Raw genomic sequence first — 11,302 nt, 5'->3', positions numbered from 1 at the left:
GGTACACGACGTGCTCGTGAAGTGCGTAGGTTTGACTCAGCTCCACCTGCACTTGCTTATGCATCTGCTTGGTACTCACAAACTCCTTGTCTAGCTTCATGTGCCGCTTTGCCTGCACGCGGCGCTCATCTGTCGCCGACCATCTTCTTTGCCTCACTTGCCACAACTATTTCCATGCCTCTTCGGATTTCCTCCTTGGCCCTCACTCCGGCCTGCACCTCATCGCCATGCTCACTTGAGACCCTTCGTCCCTTCCCTGAACCCGAAGTCTCAGCGGCGATAAACATGGATATAGTTTTTTCACACGTGAGGAAAAAAGTGAGGGAGCGATTTCTAGTGATTGGGAGCGCACAAAGTCCGCAGGTAACAAACTCATCAATGACTTGAAAAAATTAGTACTTATGATTGAAAACTATTATAAATCGAGCTTGACAACGAGTTCAAACAATTAGAGATGTTTCAATCTTATACCAATTTTCACACCAAGGGCGCGTTTGGATCGTGGCCAAAGCGCGCAGGTCACCCCGCTGCAAGTGCGGCACGCTGGAACTGCCAAACACTCCCGCTGCACTTTGTCAAAGGTTTGGCACGCGCCACACCTACTAGTTCAAAACGCACACCACAACTCGGTAACTGTCTGATGGCCGTTTCATCCGCCAAACTCGGGGCGCGGCCACAACTGTGGCAGCAACGGCTATGGCGGGAGCCAAACGCACCCCAAGTCATGCACTCCCAATCAAACAGTGGTTGGCTCCATATATCAAGTCAGATAAACCTTCAAACCAAACACACTCTCAGTCAACGACAGTGGCATAGTCAACCACTTCTTCCGGGTGGACCTGTTCGGCAGCTCGGGCTAGAGCCTGAGACAGAGCACCCTGATCCCCCTGGTCCTTGGGTTGCGCCACCGCGACGCGCGCTCTCGCCGTACCTCCGTCCTCTCTCCTTCCCAAAAGCCTAGCCCATCCGGCGTCCGCCTCCATGGCGAGGCCCTCCTCGCCTTCCCCTCCCGCCTCGGCGCGCAAGCGGTCGCGCTCTCCACCGGAGGCGGCGGCGAAGCACGACCCCCGCCCCGCCGCGGCCGCGGCTGCCACCGCCACCGCTGCCGCTGCCTCGCCGGCGGGGTTCATCTTTATGTGCAACGGCGCAACGAAGCCCGAATGCTACCGGCACAGGGTGCTCGGCCTGCCGCGCGGGAGGCTGGACGCGGTCTCGCGGATCCGGCGCGGCGCGGCGGTCTTCCTCTACGACTTCGACGCGAGGTACCTCTACGGGCCCTACCAAGCTGACTCCGATGGAGGGCTCCACCTCGTCCCCGCCGCCTTCCACGGCCGCTTCCCCGCGCAGGTTGGCTAACTCGTTTGTGGCTTGGCGCTTCCTCTCTCCAAAGGCGCGGGCTTTTTGGTGGTCAGTTGGGAATGGGGTGGAGTAGTACTGCTTTTTAATCATGAATTTGGTTTAAATTGTTTGTTACAATCGTTGGGTGTTCTACGATTCTTGGGGATTTTCCTAGGAAAATAAAAACGATTCTTGGGGGTGTTAGAATGGTTTGTTGTGAGATGGTCGCTAATTTGGAATCGGGAGTGCAAGGGATGTGGACGTGAAATTGAGGGAACTGAACTGAATCGTATGCTAAATTGGTAAGATTGACACTTAGTATTTGCTACTATCGCCTGAAAGGTCGTAGAGTATGATGAAACAAGAGTCATGGTTTCCAATTATGAAACAGAAACTTTACAGTCTGAGGTTGATGGAATTTTGGTGGGAGTCTGAGATATACTATGTCTCCCTTGTGATGTAATGCTGAGTTTTGGAGAAGCTGAAATGCTATGTTCCCCAGTCAGATGGGTGGTTTATTGTCTCATGTAGAACAGGCTTGCTCTCTGCATCAGTTTGGATTTAGTGTTCTAAGAACATGCTAGATGGATATGAAGATGTGTTTTATCATTTTCCTCTTGTTTTCTGTTTGGCATTCTTCATTTTTGTTTGCTGTTGTGTCTGTGAAGATATTTGTCATCCTATCCACAAAAGCAAGGGATGCAGATTAATATGGACTTTGAAGGAGTAGAAGCTTATATTTTATTTGGACTCTCTGATTTAAAGCATAGGCACGATTTTAGATTTTTTGAGTTGCACTTCTTAATGCTCACCTATGTATATTAGAAGTTTGTGAATCTAAATGACCTTTCACAGTTATTTTTTTGAGGTCACTAAAAAGAAGTTATATATTTGGTTTGTTACCAGTTTCTGCTACTACCATCTTATGGAGTATAGATTGTTTTTTTAGATAATGGGAGAATAGATTGTTTCAGGGAGACCAGTTTCAAATGAACTGGCCGTAGGCTTAATTAATGGCAAAGGAGGATCTATAATGGTGACATTTTACTCTGTAGTTCAGTGTTGTCCTTGAATCCACACAGATCATCCCACTGCTGTTGAAGTTGTGAACCATTGGTATCTATGGGGACTAAAAGGTCTAAGGTTTAGAGTGGATTTAGAATTCCTTTCAATGTTTTCCTTCTAAGGCAGTCTTGTTGAGGCCTGGAATGTGGTGAGGTGCTCTTGGTGGCACATGTTTGCCTATGTCTCTAAACATTTCAAGGGTCCTTAGGAACTTGTCAAAAGAGCTCTCACTATCCTGGACTCCTGCTTGTTTGTGTGGTTGGTTATGGACAACAAATGCTCGATTGCTGGCGGACGAGCCAGTGGCTCGGTGGTGAAGCCGCTCAGTGGGAGCGCTACCCACCCGAGTTCGATTCCCGGTTGGGATGACTCGGGTGTCGCACCTCGGGATTTTTCCCGGATTTGTTTCCTGTAGGTCCTGGATATTCGTGTGGCGCCACAATGGGACTACGACATGCCCGTTGTCTACGAGGTCCGTGCGGCTTCGGTGATCTCCAGAAGGACGCGAGATGTGTATAGGTTGTAGTTTCTAGGGGTGTGCGTGTGTGTGGTGTGAGTGCGTTTAGTAGAGTTCAGATACTACAACTTGCATACTAGGGATCCAGGCTAAAAAAAATGCTCGATTGCTGATCGGCTTGCCCAGGGTGGCCTTGCTCATCCTGCCTCCTGTCTTCACTGTGACCAGGCCAATGAAAACATCAACCACCTTCTCATCTCTTGTGTTTTTGTGTGGCAATTTCGGTACAGCCTACTCCAAAGTGTTGTGTTGAAGAGTCTCTCTACTCAGCTGGAGGACTTGTCCTTTGATAGTTGTCGAATGTGGAAGTTTTGATGGATGGACATGCCAGAAAAGGACTGAACTCTCTCATCATCCTAGGGTCTCAGACAATTTTGGAAACATCACAATCAACTTGTCTTTGATGGTGTCTCTCCTAATCTAGCTAATGCTCTGTTGCTCTCTAGGGTGGATTTGTATTGTTGGCATTTGGCAGGGGTCAGGGGCATCTCTTTCCTCCTTGCTCTTGGCCCAGAGGTTGGTTCTTAGGTGGAACCTTTGGTTAGGTCAAGGTTGCTTTTATTTTAAGGGTGTGATTTTTTCTAGTTATCTCATTTTGGTGTGTGTGCATGTGTTTGTATTTGGGCTTTTGTTCCTCCTCTCCATTCTTCTTGACAGCTCTCCTGCTTGTTCGAGAAAAGCTATCTCAATCAAGAGCTAACCTTTTTATGCCGATTGATTGCAGAAATTTTTCGTTTCCTCTAATATTTTTTCATTCCCTTATGCTTATTAATTGCCAATTTAAACATTGTAATGTCATCTAGCAATGGAACAAAAGCCAACAACTTTTGTTTTTGTGTGCAGGTCAAGTTTAAGATTGATGGTGATTTCATGCCTCTCCCTGAGAGTAGCCTAAGAAGTGCCATCAATGACAACTATGTCAATGGGAGGTTCAACCCAGAGCTTACTGCTACACAAGTAAGTATGGATGAGCAAGAATCAGCATTTGTTGTGTCTGTGAAGAGAAATGAATTGTATTGAATATTGTTATGTGTGGCTCCTCTACATTATTTCTGACCGCCAACCTTCAATCATACCATTAGATAGAATAAGGACGGACATCTGCGTACATGAACCTGCTGTGCAGTTCATATGATGCCTGGTTTAACTCGTATATGTTGGGGGTTAGTAGACAAAAGGATAACGATCCTTCCCTGACATATTAGACGTTTAAGACTTTCCTTTTTGAATTTGCTCATCCATCACATACAAATGTGAACTCAAGTTGATGCTGAGATAGATTTTTCATTTATTGCTATATAGCATGTTTAAATTTTGAGGCCTGAAGTAGTGAAGTCTATTCTTTTTAGTGCCCTTTATTCCCATAAACAAGGCATATAGGATGTTATCTTTATTTCACTGGAGCTTGGATGTTCTGTATTGTTGCCATAATAGGTTTTATGATTGTATTTAGGCTGTTCATTTGTGATGTTGCAATGTTTTTTTTTCTGAGAAATAAGAAATTGTATATTAAGAAAAGAGAAGGGAAAAACTGAGGCATGATGAGAGCATTTTCATACATTGTTTTGTTCTTTTCTCTTTTTTATAGAAATTCTCTTCTATGTGTTATGGAACAAGTTATCATTATTGACCTTGAGCATCAGTTTAGCAGCTAGCAGGAATATGATATTGTCTTCTATTTTACCTTGGTATTTGGTATGAACTTATATAATACATGTAATGAGGCTTCATATGCTGTTGATTTTCTGTTGTAGGTTGAGAAACTGAGGGCACTATTTCAGCCAATTACTTTACTTCCTGAATCAGCACCCCGACATGACGTTGATAACAGGCCCCCACCCCCACTTGGTGTTGATAACTGGCTCCCACCCCCACATGATGTTGATAACTGGCCCCCTGCTCCTCCTCTTCTACCTCCTTCAGCTAACCCGGTACAACCACCTGCTTATGCGCATCATCCAACTCCCTATATTGCTCCTCCGGATGCTCATTCGATGCCACCTGAAGCCTATCCACCTCCATGTCCTTACCTGCCTCCGACTGCTCCAGGTATGGTAACAGAAACTGGGTATGGTTATGGAGATGGATATGAAGCATATCGTCCATTTCATTCTGCCTATCGGTATGTGCAAACGCCACCTTCATGTTCTCTCTATGCCCAATACCCTATGCCAGCGCATGTCTCAGGTCCCGCTTATTCTACTGGTCCCTACTATGCTCCTTATCAGAATCATCCATATCCATATGAACATGGTAGTGTGAATCATCATTACCAGCAAAGCACATATGAGAGGTACTCATTTGATATCTTAATGAACCTTAGTACTTCCTGTATGTTAGTTCTGTTACATTGTTATTTTTTGCAAACCATGTTGTACATGTGACCTCTGCTGGCAACAGTAATGTCTGAAAAGCATATTATTCAGCTGCTGAATATTTAATGAACAACTACTTGCTTAGACAATAGAGAAACAAATTTTACATTCTGCAACTTGCAAAAATCATTAATTGCATTTTTGCCCTCATCCATTTCAGAGCCCCCTATTATGGGTCCGGTTGGGGGTTCCCGAGGTGAATCAACCCCAGGAGGCTGGCAGCAGCGTGCCAGGGTACCAGTGATTGTTGTTTCAGTGTTTGAAAGCATGATCTTCCAAGCAAACAACACCTCACCTACGCAACTGACTCTCACCATCCACCCTTTTTACTGGGATTCAGGTTGTATAAATGGTGGTGTCGCCCAATGTTCTACTGACATGTTGGGTGTGATGTGCAGCTGAGCAAGTGAGCATAGCTCCTTTTGGTTTTCTAGAGTGGTTCTACTGGTTGCTACCTGTTGCTGTTAAAACAATATTAGCTTAACGAAAATATTTCAATCTGTTGGCGTGGAATTCAGTTTTTAATGTTTAATGGACTATTGCACCTTCTGGACTTAGCATCACAACCCCCCGCTGTTATCCTGTCATTGATTTTACATTTCCAGCTAGTTGTATGTTCATTTACAGAATGTTAAGAGGAACGACCTGTACAGGATTAGGTTGTGGCTATCCACAATCTTTGGGATTTTATCAATAGTATTGTTGACAGAGACCTTCGATATTCACAATTAAACTCTACAGCAACTGTGGCATGCATTTTGTTTATTGAGCAAAAGAACTGCACGGTCTTACTGCTTGATGTGAAGTTGATAGGAAAAAGATAAAAAATAAAAAAAAAAATACAACATCCTTATCAAAGAACAGGAGGAAATAGACACCTCAAAATTTTATATGAAGTACCAACAATATTACAGTTACATACTAGCTGTGAAAGCATGAAACAGAGCGAAAAATGATTGGATTCCAGGTCTCCAACTCAATTCTACCTACTGATTAGGGTACTGTCACAAGTAGGGAGAATCCATCTTCTGGTCATCCCTGTCATTGCCAATCATCATTGGAGGCAGGCCAGGATCAGGGCGTGGAAATAGTAGTTTCAGCCGAAAAGCGTCTACACCATTTAGATAGTATCTGTACAGTCTCTTTGCTCGGATAAACCCCAGGCGACCATAGAGAGCAAGGGCACCCTTATTAGTAACTTCTGCTTCAAGTGTCACCTGATCAGAAGGTACAAGTTGGATGTCAAATACTTGAACATTTGGGATGGATGTTCATATGCAAACTGCATGTTAATCTAGGGTCTAAGCTCAAACTTATTACCATCTTTCTAGCTGAAGATGTTACAAACCCTTTTTACACAAAAAAGAAATGGAAAATACCAAAATAAAGATAGGTGACAAGCTCTCACTTCTAGGAGTTCTCCAAGTCAATTGGAATGTTGGGAACCAAAAGAGAACGTGAAATGGCAGTAGTAATTACCTCCTCACAGCCAGACTCCATCATTACCCGAATTGATCTAGTAACTAGCTCAGTTGCTGTATAAAGACAAATAGAGATTTAGTTACTTTGCTTGCTAAGATCAGCCAATTGAAAAGGTGAAAAAAGCTAAAGATTTGGTACCAATTTACACACGAAAACTAGGATACTCATAATGATGTAATTATCATTCCTTTATTAGAAAACTAACTTGTGCTACACACACTGCATAAGAAAAGCAATAACCGCCAATGGACTAATTCAACATATAAGTGCTGAAAGGATAGATAATTCCAAGGATTTCATCATCAATGTATGCTAGAAGAAAGATTCTCAATAGAAGGATCTGTCAAAATATTAGTCCTATGTGAAAGAAATTATCAAATAAAAGATGTTAACGTTCCTCACCATAATCACTAATCATTTTCTCTATTCTCTTATCAGAATCAGTGATTCCCTAATGACACCCCACACTGAACTACCATACATATGACACTGGAACAGAGTGACCATCCAAAATTCTGCAATAGCACAAGTCAATGCCTAGTACACAGTAAAGAATGCAGGCAGGATGGGTTATTAACGTAACCCGCCAGTCTGCCATGCAAATAACTCTTTGTGGCTGTTGGCCTGTTGTGGGCCACCAGCCAATAGTTTGCGGACCATTACTGTTCAGTCTCCCAACCTCATTGGACAAAACTCACAAGAAGTGCCGCCGCTGCTTCTGTTGGCATCGCCCTCTTCGGAATCCTACTGCTACCACCGCTGTCCCTGTTAGTGTCGCCCTCTGCCTGTTGTACCTCTACGCCTATGCGGATTGAGATGATGTTTGCGGCCATGGCAGCTGGTGGCAACATGGCCCTTGTCCAGCGCTCCTCTGCAGTGGAGGAAGAGGAGAGGATGGGGTGATGAAGCCTCCAAGATCCAGGCACTGGTTTCTGGGGCATGGGACGTCTGGTTGCAGGTGTGGCTTCCTTGTCTGGAATTTTCTTCCACACAGATGGGTAAGGAGTTGCTTCGTCCTCACCTCTCTTTAGTCCTGTGAAGTGTATAGCGTCACTGTGCCTAACCCACTGGCCTAAGTTCTTGTACATATCTGAGCTAGATTGCTGTAACTTGCACTCAGTTACACAGGCCATTTTACACAAATTGCTTCACTCTCAAACTAAAGCTGAAACTGTATCTACCTTACAACACCTGCTCTATCCCTATGTAGAAAGCCCTCTTTTCTAGTATTCACTAGAAAATTTCCTCCTACGTATTGGTATGGTATGAGCAGCATTACCGCACTTTAACTTGCAAGGGAAATGCATATTCACTAAGATAGTCAATGTTTGTCCTCTTTGTGCCCCAGTGGTGAGCCTTGACAGCTGCAAAAAACGTGAATGACTGCAAAAGCTTGAAGCTTTCACTTCATAGGCCTTTATATGAACTATCTTCAGCAGATTTGTTTTGGTTAAACCTTCAATTGTTTTTGGCATCAATGATTGACCTTCCATAATTTCTAGGTTGTTCAAAGTAATTATATTTCAGCACATGTTTAGACTTTGGACTTCACATTATAGTTTTGCAGTTTTGATGAAAACCTTTGTTTCTGAATTTTCCAGAACCGAAGAAAGAAGGTGCTAGGAGGAGCATTGTTCGTTGCAACTTCTTTCTTTTTTTTTCTAACTTTTCCCTATTGTTGATGTCTGAAGACTCGAGATCATAAGCTTTTATCCCAGTGCCATATTGGGGACATTATTAGTATTCGCATAAATCCCATTACATGCCAGCTGAAATGATATTGAACTCGTACTGAAATAGCTATCAGTTGTTCATCTATGTATCTATCCAAAATTTTGTTTGATTAATCTATTTTCCAATAGCATGAATTACTATTCTGTTGGGGCCTTTGTGGATTATGATAAATTTGTTGGCCAGATTTTTTTCGATTCTCTAGCAGCAGTATGCAGTATGTATTTCTATTAAGCAGGCATGTGAAGCAGTAGTGGCAAGCAAGCCAGCTACGCGTGCTTTGCGGGTCATGCGGGTTTGTATGTATCAGCCACCAAGTTCATAGAACACAAGTGAGCGGAATTGGAGGACATCCACAAACCTGCTAGACTAATTAGTGGCAAGTTGTGGCTTTCCTCAACTTGCCCTGCCTACAAGTCTATACAGTATATACATACAGTAAATGGAAAGTACTTGGACAAAGATTGTAAACTCCTTTTCTAACTAGCAGTCTTTCTCAAGTACAGTTTGCCAAAGAAACTCATTTATTATTTCAAGAAAGGGTCCACAACAGTCATATGACAGCATGCCAATTGTCAAAAAAACGATCTAGCAGCCAAGTAAACATTTATATGCCTGCTCATGTTGCAAACCAAGGAAGCGGAATATTCATACAGAAAATGAAGCTTCTTTCTGGCACAGTTGGGCTACCCTTTTTCTCAGTTACGAATTTGTGATATAATTGGACAATGCCAGTTGGATAACACAAGCAAGTTCATACAACATATTGATAGATCTGTTTGTGTACACATAATTGAACATCGCATTAAGGTTTCTGCAGTCTAGTACGTAATCGACCTATCCGGGCACGATCATTCCCTGTCTAGAAACGATCTAGAACAGAGGTGAAAGCAATTCATCAAGAGCCAAAAGCAGCAGTAACAAAAAGGAAGAAGAAGTGCGTCACCTATTCCCCTCCCTCGGTAGGGCTTGAGGACGACGAGCATGGCGATGTAGCCCCTGAATGCACCCCTGTGCTCCCCCATCTTGCACACGACCGTCCCCACGCACTTGCCATCCCTGGCATCGAACGCCTGCATCGGCCCACCATCCCAGTTGCCACCCAAGACGAAGAACCAGGAGAGCGTCAAATCCGGCACGACCGCGGCGCGATTCGAGAGGGCGCGGAGGGGAGAGGTGGGGGGAGAGAGAGAAGGGGAGGCGCGCGTACCAGGAAGGTGAGCTGCGGCCAGAGGTAGACGAAGTAGCGGTAGGTGAAGATGGAGTAGGGCTCGCTGAGCTCCTCGTCCACCAGCGACATCACCAGCGGCAGGTGCTGCTCCCCGCCGTAGCTCACGTACGCAATCTCCCCGCCCTCCGCAACCCCGCTTCCTTCGCTACCGTCGCCGCCGGCGGCGGCGGCGGAGGAGGCGGCCGACGACATCGCCGCCGTCACGAGTGATGGATAATGTGTGAAATAACTGAATCGTAAACGACCCATCGAAACAGGGTAAAAGTACATCTCGGCCTGTTGGGCCTGGGCCTGGGCCGGCCTCAGAAACTATCGCGGGAGGCCCGCCAGCGCCTGCTCCGGACTCGTGATGAAAAAAAAAATGAACAGAACCGGACTAGGTTTCACCGGCTGCCTTTTCTTCGGTTCCGTTCGCCTCGCGTTCGCGCGCCTCTCTCTCGCTCTCTCATCGAGCAACTCGGCGACGACCGCCGACGCCGCCGCCGCGCTACACTTGGTGCATGTGCTTTGGTCTAGCCTCGTCGGGTCCTTCGCCGGCTCCCTTCCTGCTGCCCGAAACCGAGCACCCAAACCTGCCCGTAGCCGCCGGCGTCGACGTGAGCACGAGAGGATCATCGGATTCGGCCGAGCAACGGAGGAATTTCACTCCGGCTCTTTTACTGTATTTGGTAAATATATTGTCTGATGCTTATTACAGAACAGAGTTCGGAAATATAAGGGCTCACGGCCGCTGCCTAAACCTGGTCCCACATGTCATACAAACGGAAATACATAAATGACTTGACTACGCTTCTCCTCAACGAATACACCTTCTTCCTTCGTCATTCCTTCAGAGGCAAATACGTTTTCCTGTTTAGGACACGCCCACCCTTGTGCCGTGACATCTCCCCCCGCCGAAGGTTCTGCTTGTCCCCAAGCAGGTGCTGCTGGAAAAACACTTCTTGACGACGTGATAGTCCTCCCAAGTTGCTGAGTCCTGTGGTAAGCCTGTCCAAGTGATTAGTATCTGTGGAACAGCGTTGTTACCTTTCTTGACGAGTCTGCGTTCGAGGATCTTCTCAGGTAGGGCTTCTGTGGCTTCTAGGTCTGTAATTGTAGGTAGTGTTTTGTACACTAAAGTATAGGCAGGATGAAAAGCCTTCAACTATGAGATGTGAAACACTGGGTGTATAGAAGTGTCATCAGGCAATTGCAAACGATAAGCCACTGCTCCAATCTTCTCCAGGACTATGTATGGTCCGAAAAACTTGTATGACAATTTGGGAAATGGTCTGTTTGCTACCGATGATTGAGTATAAGGTTGAAGGCGCAGTAAGACTGAATCCCCGACTAAGAATTGTTGATCAGTTCGGTTTCTGTCTACAAAAATTTTCATCCTATTCCGAGCATGTTGAAGCCTTTGCTTGAGATTCTGTAGATGGAGATCACGATCCTCAATGAGTTGGGTTACTGATGGTGACGCTTCTGGTGTTGGAGAGGGATTCCCACCCAGATCAGTGTCATACCCATACAGTGCCTTGAAAGGGGAACATCCAATTGAAATATGGTATGAGAAGTTGTACC

General features: G+C 45.2%; 2 protein-coding genes across 2 annotated transcripts; one reads left to right on the top strand and one right to left on the bottom strand.

The window, feature by feature from the left end:
* The first annotated feature begins 821 nt into the window (after positions 1 to 821).
* Positions 822 to 5,970, top strand: LOC136482356 (uncharacterized). The gene is made up of 4 exons (XM_066479562.1): positions 822 to 1,347; positions 3,764 to 3,877; positions 4,675 to 5,213; positions 5,456 to 5,970. Exons 1-4 carry the CDS (start codon positions 982 to 984, stop codon positions 5,493 to 5,495), a joined length of 1,059 nt encoding a protein of 352 aa, XP_066335659.1. The 5' UTR covers positions 822 to 981; the 3' UTR covers positions 5,496 to 5,970.
* Positions 5,971 to 6,164: 194 nt separating this feature from the next.
* Positions 6,165 to 9,944, bottom strand: LOC136482357 (N-alpha-acetyltransferase MAK3-like). The gene is made up of 4 exons (XM_066479563.1): positions 9,719 to 9,944; positions 9,455 to 9,581; positions 6,775 to 6,830; positions 6,165 to 6,512 (listed from the first exon to the last, which is right to left on the bottom strand). The coding sequence occupies exons 1-4, from the start codon at positions 9,929 to 9,931 to the stop codon at positions 6,300 to 6,302; spliced, it is 609 nt and encodes a 202-aa protein (XP_066335660.1). The 5' UTR covers positions 9,932 to 9,944; the 3' UTR covers positions 6,165 to 6,299.
* Between the last annotated feature and the right edge of the window lie 1,358 nt (positions 9,945 to 11,302).

Source organism: Miscanthus floridulus, chromosome 9, assembly GCF_019320115.1.
Source record: "Miscanthus floridulus cultivar M001 chromosome 9, ASM1932011v1, whole genome shotgun sequence".
In the NCBI taxonomy this organism is placed as follows: Eukaryota; Viridiplantae; Streptophyta; class Magnoliopsida; order Poales; family Poaceae; genus Miscanthus; species Miscanthus floridulus.
Note: the sequence above shows the minus strand (reverse complement) of the source record. Positions and strands in the feature narration are given on the sequence as shown.